The sequence below is a fragment of the Gopherus evgoodei genome, chromosome 4 (assembly GCF_007399415.2).
Source record: "Gopherus evgoodei ecotype Sinaloan lineage chromosome 4, rGopEvg1_v1.p, whole genome shotgun sequence".
NCBI lineage: Eukaryota > Metazoa > Chordata > Testudines > Testudinidae > Gopherus > Gopherus evgoodei.
In genome coordinates this window covers 144,021,369-144,042,574 of record NC_044325.1, presented here as the reverse complement: position 1 = coordinate 144,042,574, position 21,206 = coordinate 144,021,369, and the positions used below count along the sequence as shown (strand labels likewise).

The window sequence follows — 21,206 nt, the reverse complement described above, 5'->3', positions numbered from 1 at the left end:
TGATAGTAAAATTTCCCCAAGCACTTGGATTTATTTTCAGACCTGCTGCATCTTGCCAGGAAAGCAAAGAATCAAATAGTAACAGCTCCTACTGTTTTCATGGAGGCACTGCTGAGTATCACACAGGAACAAGGTGGCAGTGCTAGTGCAATTTGAGTACAAATTATAAAATACCAAAATTGAACTAGCAGCTGAAATTTTGCTGAATCTCCTCAGAGTGGCCATTTCAATGCAGGTGTTGCCTTTGCAAGACACCTTCAAAACTTTCTGCCCGTCTACAAATTCCAAATTTGTCAATCTATTATTCTCTTGTCATCCTGTAGTTCAATAATAAGACAATTTAGATGCCACAAAAAATTCAGCACAATTAGAAATAGGTATTAATGACAATCATCTTCACAGCACTTTACATACATTTTGCAAAGCACAGAGAGATAAAGGTCCAAGTTCTCAAAAGTGTGTCTAAATGTAATGGAATCACTTGCAATATACACCAGTCTAACCCAGCAGGGTTTGGCAGATGGCCTTTAACAATAAGTGCTGCTGTTTTTGAGTGCTCAACGTGAACACGCAGAGCCTGATTATTAAAAGATGGCGAACACCTGGACCCTAGCAGTTGCAAATGATCAGCACCTCTGAACTACCAGGCCCTGTGTCAGCATGTAAAGGTGGACACTCAATAACTGATGCAACCTCTGAAAACTTGGCCGTAAGGCCTCAATTCAGCAGATAATTTAAGCGCGTGTTTAAGTGCTTTGCTGGACAAGGGTAAGATGCTGAATGTAGGCCTTGCGGCATGCTTACATAACCTGTGGAAGGGAGCTTCCCAGCCTAGGTCGACAGACATGGGATAGCGGGGCTCATGCTAGCACTCTAAAAATAGCTGTATAGACAGCACTTTGGAGCTATGGCTGAGGCTAGAGCTTGGGCTCTGAAGCCTAGGGAAGAGTTGGGGATAGCAGCAGAGTCCATTACACATTAACTGCTGTTCCAACATCTGCATTTCAGCAGAGATGCAATCGCCCACACCAGGGCTGAATTTGGCTCTCACATTGCCACAATCTTCTGTTCCCTAACATACTGATGGCCAAGGTCAGTGTTCATATTCACCTTGTAGTCCTAAAGAGTCATTCCCCACTATGTGTGCCTAAATTTCCGTGTCAGAATGTCCTTATTTGCATAGAATACGTAGATGTGTCTTTACTAAATTTAAGAGTATCAGTATGAAGAGACCAGGGTACAAAAGACCTTTCTAGTTGCCTCAGATAACTATATATATCTGGATCAACAGCAACAGAACAAATGCACTGATGGTGCCTTGAAGGTTTAGCTTTCCAGGGAGACCAGTTACAGCACTGATCTTGACCTTTCCACCACTTTTTAGATCTTGTGAACCAGAGTTAAAGCCAACCAAGAAGTTTATTTATGATTTTTGTCCAATGCTATTTATAACTTTAGAAATATGAGCGAGAGCTCACGTTAAAGAATTATAGAATGAGCACCTTAAAATGACAGATCATAGCAATAACAATGGGGAAATGCATCATTACACATCGGGATGATCACCCTAAAGCTTAAAAAGGCTGTATTGATAAACTTTGCATTCAGTTGTCCTAACAGGGTTATTGAAATAATTTTTAAAATAAACTCTCCCATTCATGTTTGGAAACAACAAACTAAAGATCTGAAAAATTTAAACCTGCAATAGTTGTGCTCAAAGAAGTTAATTATCCTTATAGGGGCAATACTTCAAAAGCAGTTTTTGTGACGGCTGAAATGAATGGAAAATTTCTAGCAGGCACTCCATAGTGACTGTTCAGATTTGCAATATTATCTTTGATGCAGGCTCTAGTTGTGTAATTTGCCAATTCCGAATCAAGGGCAGGGATTTTCAGTAAAGACTTACAGTACTCCCAGAAGGCTTGTCTCGATGGGTATTCACTGCTTCAACATTCAAGGTAATTGTTTCCACTTTACACCCTTCACCAAATGAAAAGAGAAACTTCAAAAGAGGAACTAGATTTTCTTTTAAAAGCAATTATTCTCAGTTAAATTACTGGCAACTGGACTCGGATGTTTGCAGAGACAATAAATAATTCAGTTTCTTTTTTTGTAAAGAACTTGTATATATACAGTACTTTAAATTTAACATTAATCACTGATTCTACGTGTGTGTGTGATATACAATATTGTAATTACTTTCTCTGTAGATTTTGCTGCAGAAGTGGAGCTAGTAAACAAGAGCAGCCTTCACACAAAGATACATGCTGTATGGATTACATTTATTGACATGAAAACTAGTTCCAGTTCAGTTCATTCCCAGGTACGAGTTAAAGTCTGGAGGGAAAAACCAGTTTCCTGGTCAATAAATATAATCCAGAGATAATGGGTCTCCTTTAGAAGAAACTGGTTGTTACTCATTTTTATATATATAAAACGTTCTCTCTCATTTTGCCGCCTTATTTTCTTTTAATTTTTATAATAAATATAGCACTTAAATGTTTAACAGGACATAATTTTGCATGTATATTTTGATATCAAATTGCCCAGCAAATTCACAAACATTCAGCTAAGTGAGAAAAAGGGAAATATTTACCGTAAGCAACTGGTGTGAGCTTGAATATGGTGTGAAGGGGGCACTTCAGATATGGCAACTCGTCTGAAACCAGACAAGGAGAAGTTAAACACAGCATGTACTGGGCACAGTTTGGAGCTATGCAGGAATTTTGTGGTTCCTCAGTTTGGCCCGGATCTTGCAAGGACTTACACACACGCTTAGCTTTAAGCACATGGGGTTCAAGAGGATGGCTCACTTGTTTAAAGTTAAAATGTGTGTGTAAGTCTTTGAAGGATCAGAGCCTTTGTTTTCTGAAAAGCTGATGTAGAAGGTAATCGCCTCTTAATTTATTTGACATCCCCTTATCTCTCCTGGAGTCTACTGCTGCAGTCCTGAGGGATACCCTAGAATCAACTTTGTGCACTTCCCTCCTGCTTCAACTCTTCCCCTCCTTGAGCCACCAAGTCACAGGTCCAGTAATTCCATCTAAGGGCACATTACTGCTGCTACTCAGTCTGCCAGCAGAGTTCCTCCCACCACAAGTGCTGATCACACTGCCTTCGCAAACATCAGTCCCTGCCTGCCAGCTTTGGGACCAAGAGACCAGGAGCTGAACATAAGGGCTTAAATCCCAGCTCCACTGAAATCAATGGGAGTTTTACCACTGATTTCAGTGGGGCCAGGATTCCTCCCAAGGTCCCTCCCACATGGCCAGCAACAGTCCCAATAGACAGGTTTTGTACTTAGATAGGGATTTTTGTTTTGTTTTGTTTTGTTCCTAACCTTCCACCCAGTGGAAGTAGCTTTCAATAGCAGATACAGACATCCCTGAAAATGGAGGCTTATAGCAAAATTCCTCAGAGACCCACCCACGTAGGGTATGTCTATACTCCAATGTCTACACTGTGCCAGCTGACGTGGGCTCACAGGGCTCGGGCTAAGGGGCTGTTTCACTGCGGTGTGGACATTTGGGTTTGGGCTGCAATGTCTACACTGCAGTTAAAGAGTCTCTTAGCCATAGCCCCGCGAGCCAGAGTCAGCTGGCATGGTCCAGTCGTGGGTGTCTAATTGCAGTGTAGACATAGCTTCTTGCAGCCACAGGTCTCTAAGGATATCTGTCTGGTGGATCTTAAAGATCGTGGCAAACACTTCAGGAGTTTAAGAGTTCACTTCCGTGTCCTTGGACATAATTTCCCTTCTCTGTGCCATTTAGCCCCACTGCTGTCCAGAAATTGGCTGGGTGATGCTTTCTCTCTAAGTACTTACATGACCCTCATCACAGCTGTATCTGAGCACTTCACAATCATTAATGGATTTTATCCTCCTCGCACCCATCAGGTAAAGTGGTATCACCCCCCATTTCCAGATGGGAAACTGAAGCATGAAATTGATTAAGTGACTTGCCCAATGTCATAGAAGTATCTGTGGCAGAGACAGGAACTGAAACCCACATCTCTCGAGTCCCAATAACGGGGCCAATCCAGACTAACCTTCCTAAACTCACACACCCGAAGTGGCTGCATTTCAGTGGCACTGTAAGGAGAACTGTTGGTGAAGCACTTACAGATACTCTGGGCTAAAAGAGGCTTGAGAATTGTAAAGTACTATATTACCAAATTTTTTTTTCCAAAAAATTCTGTTTTTTTTTTAATTAAATGAATAATGCAAGTCTCCCTTCCAGAAGCTCTGTCATGTAACTGGCAAACCCCAACCTAACACAGAGAATTTGCTTTCACACCTGCGCTCTTGTCAAGGAAGTAGGCCAACAGGCACCGCATAACAGCCTGGTGAGCAATAACCAGAACACTGCCCTGACGCTCCAGCTCCATAATCACAGCCTCCAAACGCTGGACCAAGTCTTGGTACGACTAGAAATCAAGGGAAAGACTCAACAGCATAAAGATGTTTAGGGGTTTCACAAGCATGGGGAGATGCCAGAACCAAGAGCATTGCTATGAATCAAAACACAGGTTACAAATCTTAAAATATGGAAGATATAGAAGAACTGATAGCACTGGTGGGGGGAAGCAAGATATATTTTTGGATTGGTAACTGGCCCCTAAATTTGTGGAAATAGTCAGATTTTGAGCAACATTTTCAATAGATGTAAATAAAACTAATAAACTAAATTAAATAATTATGTCTATGGCTCTCTCCCTGCAATGAGCTCCACGCAGAAGGACCCTAATGTCTGCCCACAACCCCAAGGAACTAATACAATAACCCTCATACCACTTGATCATATCTGTAAAATGTATCATTTGCATGGCACCATAAAGGAAATAGTCACTGATCAGTAACCCACTGTATTACAGCTAAATTTGGGATACTACCATTAGGTCTATTGCCATTTCCCACATAAATCTAACTTCGTTTTAATTATTCCCTTCTTTCCTACCTACACATACTCAGCTACGTTATTATTTTAAACCTACTCACCTCTCCTCCAGGATAACGATAAAGATATTTCTCTTGATCCCTCAGAGCAAACTCATCTGGGTACTGAGTTTCAATCTCTTCATATGTCATCTCTTCACACACTCCCTGGTGGAAGAGGAGTTTGTTACGAGGGAATTCATTTCAATAGATTTAAGCACTGGAGGGGAAAGGACTGAACACAGAAGATTACATGCCTACGTGGCGAGTGTTTTACATTTCGTAACAGACAGGAATAATTCTAACACAGCACTTTACACCTGAGAACCATGGAGTGGGCTTGCAAACATTAATTCCTTAAGCCTCCCACCCCTCCTGAGAGGTAGGCAAGCATTAACATCCTCATTATACAGATGCAGGCAGGCAAGATCAGTTGGATGAACAGGAGACTCAACCTTTGCACTGTGGAAACTAGTTTCTTGAGAGAGGTTTTTTTGGTCTGTATTACGTGAGATATCAGACCAAGTGATCATAATGGTCCCTTCTGGCTTTGGAATCTATGAATACAACAGAAACGACCTTCGAAAAGGAGCAAAAGTCTCCCCCGCCTCCCAATAACTGCAATGTGTTTTCTAGTTTGAATTTTAAACCCAAACCTTTATGTTCTATGGCTGTGGTTTTGGTTTGTTGGTTTTTAAATCTGCAAATAATGAAAACAAATATTTATTTCCATGTTATTATCTTTACAGCGTATTTACATGAAAGAATTACAGTGGGAACCACTGAAAGCCCAACATATGCCCGTTGTGCTGTAGCTGATTGTTGCAAGTACATGGGACCTTGAATATTGAGTTTTTAATGGTATGTGCTGTAAAGAGCATTGGGATACTTAGACAGGTAAAAATCCATCGGCATTTTCAATTTTACACCAAGCAGTCCCATAGCTCAGAGGTGAGGGGTGCAATATAAACACATAGTGTTGTGAAGCGTAATTAATGCTCAGAAAATGTTTAGATGGGAGGGGAAAGACTTTATTTCATGTTCACTGTTCTTATTTACAAGCCCCCAGAAGTTCAGTGTACAGCTTTGGATCATTTCCCCACTGTACTCACAGCATCAAGCTCATTCAGAATCTTCCACTGCTCGTAGGGGACCCCTAAGAACTCAGCTGTCTGGATGGTCCTCTTCAGCTGGCTCGTCCAAACCTTCAAATCCACAATCTCCTGCTCAGCAATGAATTTTTTAAGGGCTTGCGCGAACTGGAGAAATTGAAGCAAGTTGGGAGATGAGAAAAGTAACCATTGCGAATTCACTCTTCATTATGAAAGAACATGCTAAATAAACTTCTCACCAGACTGGCATTAACTGATGCCATCCAGAGCCAATTTCTGCCACTCTGGGTCTACAGTTAATATGTTCACAGTTGTGAACTGTATAAATGTCAAACATGCCTTGAATACATGTTAGCAATAAGTTACCATAGCTCCCTCTCAGGCCCCTTTTAATCCAGAAGCTAAACATAGCAACTAGGATTACAAGTAATCACTGCATGCGGGCTCTCAGCTTTAGCTTCCTCTCAGGACTAAAGACAATGGGAATCAATCTGCACATCCAAATGTATAGGACATCTTGTCTGGGAAGCATCAGTTAACCTAGAGCTGAAATACACTTTCCTCAGGAAAGGAAAGCTCCAATGCTTGTTAAGGAGTCTTCCAGCTATTGCTAGACTCTCAAACCAAAGACTCCCATAATTTGCTTGTGGACGAGACTTCCATCTCTCTTGGTCTAGCTAAAGAGAGCCCCTACCAGATGACAGACAAGAATTTCTTGTTTTCCTGTGCAGAGTACTCTGCTGCTTCCTATAAAGAACCAGAGCTGTTTGTAGAAAGTTATACCAGTTAAGAATGCTTGCTAGATGACCTATAGAAATATGAATAACATATATAGGTCAAGCTTCCTGATACCCCAAGAAATATAAACCAACAATTTTTATCCCAAATTAGAAACTGCACATTTATCTGCTTTATGAATTAAAGGTACCATCTCTCTAGATCTGATTACCCTGTCTGTCTTTTCAAAATTATGTTTCTTGTTCCACTACAAGCCCTGAAAGACGTGAAATAAAAGGTATTTGATATAATCAAAGAATGTATGGACTAAGTCCACTAAATTTACATGAGTTGTAAAGAGATTTTGTTTGCTTTCTTTCTAAAGAATTGCTGCATTAACTGGTATGAACTGTATGACACTAAAAGGAAAAACAACATTGAAAGATAAATGCAGTGTTGCTGGTCCCAGGATATTAGAGAGACAAGGTGAGTGAGGGAATATTTTTTATTGGAACAACTTCTGTTGGTGAGAGAGACAAGCCTGTGAGCTACAGGCCAGGACCTGAAGAAGAGCTCTGTGTAAGCTCAAAGCTGGTCTCTCTCATCAACTGAAGTTGGTCCAATAAGAGATATTACTTCACCCACCTTGTCTCACTGAAAGATATAAGCAGCTAACCAAGGCATAACTTTGAAACTGAGCAGATTCCAATTCGCAGTATAGATAATACAGAAAAAAAAAACAGATAAAAAAGTATTTGAAATGAATGAAACCTTGAAGTCTTCTAGGAATTGAAGAAATTTGTTATACGCCAGCACCATCTACTGTATATCAATGGAAACAATGGAGCCAAATGGCTTTCGGCTCTCGTTCAAGTGGTCAATAGAAACTGCAGCGTTTCTCAAATGTGGCCACCAGAGGCTTTTCTTACAGCCACAGCCTCCTGGGCAGTGACTGGGGGGGCGCCAGGGGAGGGAACCAGCAGGGCGTGGGCCTTGCCCCCCTGAGGATCCACAAACACCAGAGGAGCAGGCAGCCACTGAGTTTCCCATCTTCCTGGGAGCAGTGAGTCTCAAATTTCAGGCCTCAGCCCTGGAGTAGTGGGTAGCAGACTCCAGTCGTGGGGCTTTGAGCTCTGGCCCTGGACCCCAGCCACAGGTGCAAACCCTCAGCTCACCCTCATCCACCCTGCATCTTGGGTTGCCAACTTTCTAGTTGCACAAAACCGAACACCCTAGTCTTGCCCTTCCCTGAGACCCCGCCTCCACTCACTATATTCCCTTTCCCTCAGTGGCTCGCTCCGACCAGGGCCAGCTCCAGGCCCCAGAGCGCCAACTGCGTGCTTGGGGCGGCACGCCGCGGGGGGCGCTCTGCCAGTTGCCGGGAGGGCAGCAGGCGGCTCCGGTGGACCTCCCGCAGAAACGCCTGTGGCAGGTCCACCGGAGCCGCGGGACCGGCTGACCGCCTACAGAAACGCCTGCGGCAGGTCCACCGGAGCCGCGGGACCGGCTGACCGCCTGCAGAAATACCTGCGGCAGGTCCACCGGAGCCGCGGGACCGGCTGACCGCCCGCAGAAACGCCTGCGGCAGGTCCACTGGGGCCGCGGGACCGGCTGACCGCCTGCAGAAACGCCTGCGGCAGGTCCATGGGAGCCGCGGGACCGGATGACCGCCCGCAGAAACGCCTGCGGCAGGTCCATGGGAGCCGCGGGACCGGATGACCGCCCGCAGAAACGCCTGCGGCAGGTCCACCGGAGCCTCGGGACCGGCAAGCGGCAGAGTGCCCCTCACGGCGTGCCGCCGTGCTTGGGGTGGCGAAATGGCTAGAGCCGGCCCTGGCTCTGACCCATCCTCACTCTTTTTCACTGAGCTGGGACAGGAGATTAGGTGTATGGGAGGGGGTGAGGGCTGTAACTGGGGGGTGCAGGCTCCAAGGTGGGGCCAGAAATGAGCAATTCAGAGAGCAGGAGGGGGCTGCAGGTTGAAGCAGGGAACTGGAATGTGGGAGGGGGTAAGGGCTCTGGGCTGGGGGACTCTCTTTCTGGGGTTGACTCTTTTCCCAGGGCTAGCATCCCAGGGCTTACTGTCCAGTTCCCTCTCGCCCCCGTTTCCTCCTCCCTACTTCTCTGCTTCCAACAAGTGACTGCAGGCTCTCCTCTACAAATACAAATTTCCTTTCTTTAGATTCCCTACCCAGCTTCTCCTCCAATGAGGCTTCATCAGCCATTAGGCCTCATCAGTCCCTGGCTCTCCTCCAGGTGTAGCCTATAAGGTTAATTGGCCTATTTTACCTGTTCAGACATTGTGAGGGGTGGACAGCCTGTCACACTGCTAAGTAACCAAACTGTGGATTTTAACTAAGTAATGCTATATATGTGTTTCTCCTTTGTAAATCCAAGCACACTGCCCTCAGAACTTCAAAAAAAGAAATGTAAGCAATTGCTTTTGATGTTTCAAACTAGATCCTATCAAACCAAACACAAGAAATAGCAAGGACCAAACTCATAAGAGAGAGTACCCTAAGGCAGGGCAGTCTTATTACTTGAGAGAATTACCTGAAGGGTGATAAATGCATTAGAGATACTAAAGAACTTAAAACTGGTGACAATCAGTAAATGTAATAAGATTTAGGGTGATTTGTTTTGTTCCTCGGAATAGTTGCTGGATCCCAACAACTAGTTGCTGGGTCTGTGTTACTCACACAGAAGACTACATGTGTATTTTGCATTCAGCATAAGTCTAGAAGATTTGTCGTATCTGCACTTGAACCCTGCGAGGGCAGCAGTCAGGCAGCCTTCGGTGGCGCTCCTGCAGGAAGTCTGCCAGTCCCATGAATTCAGCAGCAAGCCGTGGGACTGGCGGACCTCTCGCAGGCAAGCCACTGAAGGCTGCCTGACTGCTGTGCTTGGGGCGGCAAAAAAGCTAGAGCCGCCCCTGACGTGATCAATCAACTGTTGTTTATATACCAATGAGGTTCTAGGTGAATTAATAAACTGCTGATTGGTTAAGAATAACAAAATGTCTCTGATCTCAGAAATACTGTCTAAGATAAAAGTAAACCGGCAAAGAACCTAGTATTAAAATTAGTAAACTAGCACTCCCTGGATTCATTAAAGAGGCGTTATCCTAATTAAACTGCATCCCAATGTTGGCAGTAACATTTCTCATATTGGCAAATTTAGTCTATTACATGTCAGCTTTACAGTCTAACTGGCAGCTTGGCAAAACCATAAAAACGTATGCCCATTCTTGTTTGTGCAGTAAAGAATGAATCCTTTGCAGGATGAACACCCCTCATTGGCCGGGAGCATTGCTTCATGGGGGCAGGGAGAGTGACGGCTGAAGATGAATGTGGGGACTTCAACTCCAGGCCAAAGAGAAATCACACACCCCTGACAGTCAGATGCAGGCCAATTTCTCGTCTGGCATAAATGAGCAAAACTCTGTTGAAGTCCATGGAACTGAGCCCATTTACACCAGCAGACAATCTGACCTAAATCCAGGTCCCTATTATACTGACACACTTTAAAAGGATGTCAATCCTGACATTGTCAAGAACATACCTGCTTCCCACGTGGCGACAGGCCAGAATCCCCACCAATCTTGCCAACAAGATTAAACTCACTCTCGCCATGCCGGCAAAGGTAGATGGTGCGCGGCTGGACATGAATGTTCATTAGGTAATAGACGATTTTACTCTGGATGTAATCCCGGACACGGTTTACCAGGAACCGCTGTCCCACATTAATCACTTTAATGAAGGAAAGATCTCTAGGGTCAACACAAAACAAGGACACTCGTCAGCATCTTTAAAGCAAAATATGTGTGTATTCTTGTAATACTGATACTGCTACTACCGCTTGGCATTGAGATGCCTTAGAAAACTCTTAGAGATAAAAGACAGACTACTACAATATATCAGGGGGTAGCCGTGTTAGTCTGGATCTGTAAAAGCAGCAAAGAGTTCTGTGGCACCTTAAAGACTAACAGACGTATTGAAGCATGAGCTTTCGTGGGTGAATACCCACTTTGTCAGATGCCTCCGACGAAGTGGGTATTCACCAACGAAAGCTCATGCTCCAATACGTCTATTACATTGTAATGTAATTTTCTATTTAAACATTCCCATTTTATACACTAGAGAGAAATCCTTGCAAATCATGTTGGACATAATCCTGCACACTTCACACAAGCAAATCTCCCATATTGCAAAGTCAATGAGAGTTTCACCAGTATAGGGACTGCAGCATGTTAGGTTAGGGAACGAAACTGGCAAAAGAAAGCAGCCCATGTGTCTGAATCCACAGCATATCCAGTATGCAACATGCTCCTAATCTTGCCTCTTACTGGTCATAATTATCTGGATCAAGGGGCTGATATGTGACTTTATAGCACTCTATCCTCTTCAGGAAATCATCCATCACACACTCTCGATTTCTCTCTGGGTAGTCAGGGCTGGAGACCTTCACTTCCTGAACAAGAGAGAGAGATTTTAGAAAAGTTAAGCAAACTTTCTATAAATCAGAATAAGTGACATTATTCTTCAATTTTCAAACAAACAAACAAGCAAACACTGTTTACTTTTCCCCTTCCCATCTGCCCTGTGAAGAACCTGCTCCTGGAGAGGAAACAAAGAACACTTCCAAATGTCACAGGGTGGCATTTGGTCAAGGGACAGAGACAGATGGCTTGACTTTTGCCTCTCCACACAAACCACCTACTGCAGATCTTCCCATGAAAATAAAATCAAGCTCCGAGATAAAATGCTTCATGGCTTTACTTTGGTTTCCAAGGTCCCACATAAATAACCCATCTGTCTTGGTTGCCATACATCTGCAAATATTAACCACTTATTTCAGAACTGAAACATCAAAACAAGGCTATCAGAACTGCATACAGTATTGCAAAGGGCACCCCACTCCAGGCAGTTTACACAGGGATAGCACTGCACCAGAATAAGAACTGCAGAGTTACACTTATTAGAAGCAGTTCAGTTTCAATCTCTTTCTGCCTGGTGAGATAACAAAGCCCAGTTTTTCTGATCCTGGCATAAGCTGCACTAAAGCAGGGTAAGAGAATATTGGATGAGTTTAACCAAGGATGCCATTCGTGATTGCAGAAAGGAAAATCAGAATGAAAGTTAGAATTCAGTCTTTGAGCCAGACTCTGATCTCTCTTAGGACAGCATAAATCCAGAGTGACTCATCTTACTCCGACTGGGTTATTCTGAATTTACATGGGTGTAACAGAGATTAACACCAGGTCTAAACAGACACCTCAGTGTAGAACACTCAGGGTATGGCTACACTTGCACTTCAAAGTGCTGCCGCGGCAGCGCTTTGAAGTTTTGTGTGTGGTCGCAGCGCCAGCGCTGGGAGAGAGCTCTCCCAGCGCTGCACTTACTCCACATCCTCTACGGGTGTAGCTTGCAGCGCTGATTACACTGAGGCTTTACAGCGCTGTATCTTGCAGCGCTCAGGGGGGTGTTTTTTTCACACCCCTGAGGGCGAAAGTTGCAGCGCTGTAAAGTGCCAGTGTAGACATGGCCTCAGTACGACTTTACAGAATCACCTGCCCACAGACAGGTACAACAGAATGAGAGAGAGTAAAAGCCTTTAAACCCAGAATCCCCTGAGTTCTGTGGATTAGGTTTAACTTTACTGTAGGGCTCTCTAATAATAATGAATCTCAGCTGTTACTGTGAGCCACTATCATAGTCTGTGACCTTCCCTGACAAACATCAAGTCTTCTAGAGAAGGCTGCTATAGACTGCACCTATGAACATTCAGCACCCACCAGGATATTGGCAGCAATGACTTCTGGATCATCACAGACAGACTCCACAAAAAACACCTAGAGAGGAGACAATGAAGCATGTTTAGTAGAATTAAGAGCCTCTAGAATAATGTAAATAGGCCATATTAATTCCCAGTATAGCCACAAATGAAGTCAGCAGAGTTACTCCAGGGACAGATTTAGCTACATATGCTTTGTGAGAAACTAACCTTGCCCCTCACAGTGGGTTCCTATTATCTGTCTATTTAGGAATGTGTGCCACACTCATCCTCGTGATCTCTGGGCTCCAGAGAGATAAGGGCTGCTGAGGGCAGAATATTTTGTTTGGGATATCCCAACAGCCAATTCACTAAAACAGGGTACTTCCCAAATCAGACATATGCATAGAAGGGTGCTGATTCTCCCCTACCGTGCACCTTAAGTATTCATTGACATCGGAGCAGAGTGGATAAAAAACAACACCAGAACGGCATTTCAAACCAGCTTTGGAGAGGTGGACATGATGACACAAACCCTGAAACTACAACGGCACTGTACAAAGATAAGGGCCCAAATCTGCCATCCAATGCACTGACGCTAATGGCAATGGGATACACCCAAAGGAGGCATTCACTCCTACAGTCCTTATTCCAGATCAATGAAAGTCACCTTATAAGCATTCTCCTTAGCAAAATTTAAGATCAAGTCCCTCCTCTCTCGAGTCGTGTTGGTTGCATCGAACACCTAACAGAAAAAAAAATCCCAATAACATTAGCTATGTTTTTTAAAGCTGCCAGAAGAGTTTGGATGAATATCTCAGGCTTTGATTTAATACTCTCTTGATTTAAACTCAGTATAATGAAGTGTTATCTTACAGCAATCTGCCCGCCATCCTCTGTGACATAAGCTTTCACATCTTCCAGAGCCACCAAGGCACACTGTCTGTAAGGAGAGAAATTGGCAGCATTGCAGACAGTGCAAAGTGTTCAGATTCCAAGCCTCATGAATCACAACTCCAAAGCTTACAGTGGGATAAGTTACAGAGCCAACTCTGTTTAAATCCCTTTTGCACCTCCATGCCTCTGTTCTGAGCACTCTGTCTTTCCAGCTCAGGAGTCTGTTGCCATCTCTCCTTAAAGGAACAAATGGGTCTCTGTGGAGTCATAGTCTTTGGGGACAGATGCACTGCCCACCAGGGAAGATAGATTCTGGGAGCCGAAGCTGAATCTAGGTCTCCTAACTGGTCACTAAATGGGACAATAAGGACTTTTTAATCCATCTGCTTTTTATTTGTTTTACATACCTCTCTTATCATCTGAGTTTTGTCCCTTGGGCCCCATTCTGCATCCCTGGAAGTACATGTCCAGATTCCCTCTGACTTCAATAGGAGCAGGTTTAGCCCCTTTATTAGATTTATTGTTTTAGTATCATTTGACATCTCTCCCCAAGACGTCTCGTCATTAAACAGCCACTACTGTACACCTGGGAGGTAATTCTTCCCTCTACCCCATGAAAGTCAATGGAAGTTTTGCCATGGACTTCAGCAGAGCAAGGATTTCACCCTTGGCAATCATCTGTAAGGATAAACTTTCCTTAAGAGAACATATCTATGCTCCAGTCAAGGGGGTGAGAGAGCACAGCAGCTTGTAAACATGCCTGAACAAGGACCAAAGGGCACTTTCTTGGAGGGATAGTTATATCTCTGCCAACTTGCTAAAGAGGATCTGAAGTTTGTTACCTACTCATGAACAGGAGGCCTCATGCCCACCCTGAAGACCCAGCTTCTAGGGCAGCTGTTTTAATGGTGTGCACAGGATACTCTTCAAAACACACAGATATGTGTGTTCCCCAGCCCTGATATGTGAATTTTATGGAACAAGCCTGCTTGTCACCTTGAATTCATACTACAGTGCTGGTGTCCTGCTGTGTGCAAATGTCTATAAGAAAAGTGATCTGGAGTCTGAAGCTGGCAATTGTTTATTCTGGTGGAGAAGTGCAAAAACAAAGCAGAACCCTGGAACGGCATGACTTTTAGACTGACCTAGAGGTAACCTGAGTTTAGAAGCAAATTCCAGAGCAATGCAGAATTCAGAAAAATTATCAGCCACTAAGCTTTGATCTCAATAGCTACAGAAAAAACATAATCCTGCTGCTATTATAATCAGTGGGGGTTTTGCCACAAATACTCGTGGGAGGATGAAGCCCTAAATATTTTATCCTATTGGAAGGTATAGAGAAATACACAGAGATTGTAGGGGCTATAAAATGGTATAGTCAAGCATGCCGGAGACCATACAAAAGTCCAAATTACTAGAGAGTTTAACAACATCTCTCTCTTTTGTAAGAGCCACAAGCAAGTTCACATGCTTGGAAATCTCCCCATGCACTGTCTGCAAAATTAACTTACTGGGTAGGGTTAGTTTACTTTCTCCCTATATAATTCCAGGTATTCATTTAAAGATGTTCTTGTAGTTTCTAGTACCCCAAAACCTGTATAATGACAGCAGAATCATCAACTGGGCAAGGGTCAACTACCTTTTTTTCCTCCTTCTCAAAGTGCCAGCAACCAGGAGAATGGAGGTGGGAATATGAGGATTTAATGAAAAAAATATATATTTTTGAAGTGCACTAGTCTACACAAAATTCAATTCTGCCCCCAATGCAGTTTTTAAAACTTGTAAAATAATCTGGAATTTCCTCAGGTAGAACAAATTATTAATCCACTCCACAAAACATGCACTTCAGGCCCAAATCTGCCATCTTTACACACACAGTGTAACACCTTACTCTGTGAGTAGTCTCTGTTGAAATCAATGGGAGGTCTGATGCAATAAAGTCCTCCTCAACCTAAAGAATGGTGGCAGAATTTAACCCCATATTTGTCTATTGATATTAAATGTCACTTCCTACAATCAGAGGCATAGTCTAAACCCAGCTGCACAGACTTTAGAATGACATGAACTTTTTCCTCTACCATTCAAGTTGGGTTGCACCCTCTGACACAGACTTACTTCCGAATCTTCATAGCTTCTTTGTTATCATGCCTGAAAAAATCATAGGACTTGTACGACTGCACTGCTTCACGACGATATACTCCTAGATTAAACACTTCACAAAAAACAAAGACGTGTGATTTGCAGCATTTCACAAATATGTGTTACCTGGCTGTGAACCAAGAGGAGAATCACATCCTTATCTTGATTACAGTAATTTATGAGCTCTCTCTCCAACTAAAATCTTCCAGCAATTTTACTTCAAATTAACTTTCGCAAACACCACCAGAGTTCCTTATGACTGAAATCTGAAACACAAACTGCACCATAGAATTTCAGAATCCCTGATTTTCCGTGTGTATCTTTTCCCAGATCTCCTCAAGTTAATCCACATTTGTATAACTATCCTCCTAGCTATCAGTATGTTCATGTGCAATCCCTATGCCCATTAAGCAAGATTATATGCACTCACTGAAAGGAGAAGAGGCCCAAATCAAGCAGAAGGGGCTTTATAATATCTCATGCACTTTGCTAAAGAAGAATTTAGTTCTCAGAAAACATAAGAATGGCCGTACTGGGTCAGACCTAAGGTCCATCTAGCCCAGTATCCTGTCTGCCGACAGTGGCCAATGTCAGGTGCCCAGAGAGTGAACCTAACAGGCAATGATCAAGTGATCTCTCTCCTGCCATCCATCTCCACCCTCTGACAAACAGAGGCTAGGGACACCATTCCTTACCCATCCTAGCTAACAGACATTAATGGACTTAACCTCCATGAATTTATCTAGTTCTCTTTTAGACACTGTTATAGTCCTAGCCTTCACAACCTCCTCAGGAAAGGAGCTCCACAGGTTGACTGTGCGCTGTGTGAAGAAGAACTTCCTTTTATTTGTTTTAAACCTGCTGCCCATGAATTTCATTTGTTGGCCCCTAATTCTTATATTACGGGAACAAGTACATAACTTTTCTTTATTCACTTTCTCCACATCACTCATGATTTTATATACCTCTGTCATAACCCCCCTTAGTCTCCTTTTTTCCAAGCTGAAAAGACACCAAATTTGGCAGCCCTGGAAACCAAAGGCCTCTGTCTGACTGAAATTCACCCCTATGCAGAGGGCCAGCACAATGGTCTATGAAGCACTTAAGACCTCCTTTGAGGACTTAAGTAATGCACAGATTTTGTGCTGGCCCTCTGCACCGGAATGATGCTTCCTCTCTAAGCACAGAATACATACAGCTTGAGTAACACTAGTTAAGCTTCCCTGACATACTTACCCTTGCCAATCTGCCTGTAGAAACCACCTCTAAGGGTTCAAGTGGAATTCAGTTGCTATGGATAATTGAATCTTAGGGCTCTTTGCTGGCACTGCCAATAAGGTTTTATGCCATAGACGCTTGTTCACCGGGGACAACACTGAAGCTAGCACCCCATAAAGTAGCTACCAAGTTATGACAACTTTCAGTGAGTATAAACCTGGGCTGGATTAAAACAAATGTCTCATTGCCAGCTCCACGACCCATCCATCACTTTAAGCTACCATTCAGCTTAAAGTGATGGATGGGTCGTGGAGCTGGCAATGAAACATTTGTTTTAATCCAGCCCAGGTTTATACTCACTGAAAGTTGTCATAAAGTGATGGATGGGTCGTGGAGCTGGCAATGAGACATTTGTTTTACATGTACAAAAATCCGTACAGACCTTTCGTAGGCACACCAATCCAGTTGAGGTAGCGTGTTAATTTCTTGGACATATAAGTCTTGCCCCGGGCAGGAAGGCCAATCATTACAATCAAGGTAGGGGAGTTGGTCATATAGGAAGCCCATGCTGCAAAGAGGAGGCAAAATCATTAAACTAATTAAAACAGCTTAGAACAAAAACCAAGTCAGAAGCCAAATTCATCTCTGGCATAATTCACTGCCTCTGCCCATCTACCAGCCACACAAAAGGTTACTTACTATATGAAACACAAAGGTGATTCATTATCATGCCCTTCCATCCAATTAAACATTAATAGCAATCACTGGACAACAGCATGGCTCTCTCGGCGGTTAGCTAATGAAGTAGGTTAACGATTGATCAGTCACCGGGAACAGGGAAAATAACGTGTGACTAATGTGTCAGCCAAAATACGTCAGCCAGAGTTAAATATATTTAACTATTAAGCAGTAACTGTCAAGGACATAGGAAAAAATTCTTTAATGAAAGAGATCATATTTCTCTACTGACAGCAGACAGGAATCTAATTTCCTTCCTTAACATACTCAATAAATGATCTGAGAAACTAAATTAGTAATGTTTAGCCTGTTGCTGAGAAGTAGGATTTTTTTTTTTTACCATTATTGGTTTTGCATAAAATTTCTTGTTTCTTAAAAAAAAAAAAAAAAAGTTACATAATTTCCCAAAAGCAACAGATTAACTAATCCACTAATTAAGTAAAACTGAGTTTTATAAAACTACCGTATATGAAAGACACTGATTATAGACAGGGATATGGGAGTATGTGTTGCCATAATTAAACTGATCAAAGCAAGTGAATATAAACTGAATGGAACATGGAATGGACAAAATGTCTATATGGCCAGTTGAGATGGTTTCGCCACACAAGATAAAATGCAAATCTAACTGGAATACTGACGGGGCTTTGTCAGCTGTAAATCTAATCAGTTGCAAAGACTTTGTTAAAGGTATATCTGTGCACTACACCTGCCCCTAAACCACCATGCCAATTTTTTTTATAGTTTTATAGCCATACTTGTCTATTATTAGAACTGTTCTTCTCTCACTTGTTGCAGTGCACAAAAACCCACACAAACAATAGGTAAACTGACTTTGGAGAAGCCATCTGTACCAAGTGCTGTCAAATGCACAAAGTAAACAAATGGGAAAAAAATAAATATTTTTCCCCACAGTCTCTTCCAGTCATAGTCATTTTAAGGATTATTTGCAACAATTGTAGGTAAAACATTGTTAAACACAAGCATAACCTTTAAATTGATAATGTCGCTTTAAATAGTTTTATAAAAAAACTGGAGGAAGAGGCAAACAAGATGTTAATTTTTAATTCCCAGAGTGACCTAGATTGAGAGGTTTTGAAAAATCTGTAAACACACTGTGTTATGAGATCCATAATGGTTAGATATATAAGCAGGAAATAACAAAATGAGTGTAATCTACATAAGGGCAACTAGTACATGTGAAGAAAAAGTAATCCCTAATAAAGCTATTCAATGGGGGAGAGAGACTTGGAAAGCAGTAAAAATCAAAACAGACCTCCGGCGATTATGCAGCCCTAATCATAGTATTGTGTGTGTGCATCCTTCCTACTGAGCAAATACCTTTGGGATTCTTTGCTGAAATCTGTTCCTGGCCTATGTCAACAGAAGATTGTAAGAGCTAGGTTAAAAGACTTCAATGGAGATTGGTAGACACTAGGTTTGGCATCCGCTCAACATATCGGGAAAATGGGTAGGGATAGGGTGCAGAGTGACCTAGACAAATTGGAGGACTGGGCCACAAGAAATCTGGTGAGGTTCAACAAGGACAAGTACAGAGTCCTGCATTTAGGAAGGAAGAAACCCATGCACCGTTACAGGCTGGGGACGTACTGGATAAGCAGCAGTTCTGCAGAAAAGGACCTGGGGATTACAGTGGATGAGAAGCTGATATGAATCAGCAGTGTGCCCTTGTTGCCAAGAAGGACAACGGCATATTGGGCTGTATTAGTAGGAGCATTGCCAGCAGATCAAGGGAAGTGATTATTCCCCTCTATTTGGCACTAGTGAGGAGTATTGCATCCAGTTTTGGTCCCCCACCACAGAAGGGATGTGGACAAACTGGAAAGTCCAGCAGAGGGCAATAAAAATGATTAGGGGCTGGGACACATGACTTATGAGGAGAGGCTGAGGGAACTGGGGTTATTTAGGTTGCAGAAGAGAAGAGTGACAGGGGATTTGATAGCAGCCTTCAACTACCTGAAGTGGGGTTCCAAAGAAGATGGAGTTCAGCTGTTCTCAGTGGTGGCAGGTGACAGAACAAGAAGCAAGGGTCTCAAGTTGCTGTGAGGGAGATCTAGGTTGGATATTAGGAAACACTATTTCACTAGGAGGGTGGTGAAGCACTGGAATGGGTTACCTAAGGAGGTGGTGGAATCTCCATCATTAGGGGTTTTTAAGGCCTGGCTTGACAAAGCCCTGGCTGGGATGATTTAGTTGGTGTTGGTCCTGCTTTGAGCAGGGGACTGGACTAGATGACCTCCTGAGGTCTCTTCCAACCCTAATCTTCTATGATTCTATGATTCTTTCACAGATGTAACATGCCCAGATCATTGCCTGATGAAGCACATTAGACAGAAATATGAAACAACATTTCATGATGGGCTATTTTAAACCACTGTTCAGTACAGTTGTGCTACTTATTGCCTAGTACATGTGGGTGGCTTTCAGGAACAGAGATTACATTAAAACTCTAATCTACATTAAAACAGAGTTCCTTTTTAAACAGCTAAATTGCAAAACATTATTAACTCGAAAGGTAAACATTTGTCCAGAAGAGCAAAACATGTAACAAATATCATTAGAAGTGATACAAACAAGAATTGTAAACAGCTATAAACTCGAGTACTACTTTAGGAGCCTACATGAAATTATTTCTGGCTATCTCAGTTCCAAGTGGACATCATAAAAACACATCACAATTGTTCCCCTTGTTGGCAGCCTCAACAGAGAAGTCAAGAAGTGATTGAGACCTACAAGAGGAACAACCCTCCAGATCAGAGCTGAAGCACTTTGGGGAGGTGACATGGGGAAAGCCAACACTACCACTGTTGTACTAAGGATTGCATGGGGGACATAATTCAGCTATCGAGTCAGAAAAAGTAAAATAATTCAAGATGTTTATGTTAAAGACTTAAAAACAAAAGTTGTACATGCTAAGATGATTTTATTTAAAAGATCCTGATCCTGCACTCATGTGCAGCTCATTTCAGGATTCTAGATAGGCCTAAATTCATTCCTGGTGTAATGCCATTGAAGTCTGTAGAATTGTACTAAGGATTAAATTGTATTTGTATACAACTGCACTGAGCTAGAAAGAATAAAGCACAACTGACTTACCTGTTTATAAAAAGAAGTAGTCAGTCAAAGAGAAATTCATTACAAGATACAACATCTATTTTCCCAAGACTGTCACAAATACTTACAGCACTTTTTTTCTGAGACTCGCATATTTGAAGTTTTGTTTTCCTGGTTGCTGTTGTTGTTCTGCTCTGGGACTAATGCTGTATGTCCCGACATTGCTAATTGCACACCTGGTCAGTGTTGGACCTTTAGGCTCTTGGAAAAGAAAAGAAGAACCAAGAAACAAATCCTTGTGAAATCCAGTAGGCAGAATAAAATAAGATGCATAGCAACTTATCTGTGCTGTTCTGGGTGGGAGGGAAAGGAAATCATAGAACAGTCTCAGAGCTACAGTACAAGGTCAACAGCAGGTCGCAACATACGTAGGTGGTAACAAATGTAGTTGGCACAAGATAAGGCAAAGCACAGAAAAATGAAGCAGAGGAGGAAAAAAATACCTCCCTCACCTGGGACATTAATGAAACATCTCAGCCAAGAAACAGAAGGATTAAGGGGGAGAGTACCTACTTTTGCCCCTTCCCTGTAAGTCACTAAAAATA

At 42.7% G+C, this 21,206-nt stretch overlaps 1 protein-coding gene across 13 annotated transcripts in view; it reads right to left on the bottom strand.

Moving 5' to 3' along the window:
* Positions 1–21,206, bottom strand: part of PFKFB2 (6-phosphofructo-2-kinase/fructose-2,6-biphosphatase 2) — a 129,760-nt gene that overhangs the window by 17,753 nt on the left and 90,801 nt on the right. For all 13 annotated transcript variants that reach the window (XM_030561667.1, XM_030561656.1, XM_030561668.1 and 10 more), the window contains 13 exons: positions 20,730–20,862; positions 17,231–17,356; positions 15,547–15,643; positions 13,411–13,477; positions 13,205–13,279; positions 12,557–12,613; positions 11,108–11,232; positions 10,324–10,531; positions 6,046–6,192; positions 4,997–5,101; positions 4,296–4,425; positions 2,597–2,659; positions 1,907–1,980 (listed from right to left, as the gene is read on the bottom strand). In XM_030561667.1, coding sequence (XP_030417527.1) covers positions 1,907–1,980; positions 2,597–2,659; positions 4,296–4,425; positions 4,997–5,101; positions 6,046–6,192; positions 10,324–10,531; positions 11,108–11,232; positions 12,557–12,613; positions 13,205–13,279; positions 13,411–13,477; positions 15,547–15,643; positions 17,231–17,356; positions 20,730–20,823 — 1,368 coding nt within the window. In that variant the 5' untranslated portion in view covers positions 20,824–20,862. The remainder of the gene's footprint in view (positions 1–1,906; positions 1,981–2,596; positions 2,660–4,295; positions 4,426–4,996; positions 5,102–6,045; positions 6,193–10,323; positions 10,532–11,107; positions 11,233–12,556; positions 12,614–13,204; positions 13,280–13,410; positions 13,478–15,546; positions 15,644–17,230; positions 17,357–20,729; positions 20,863–21,206) is intronic.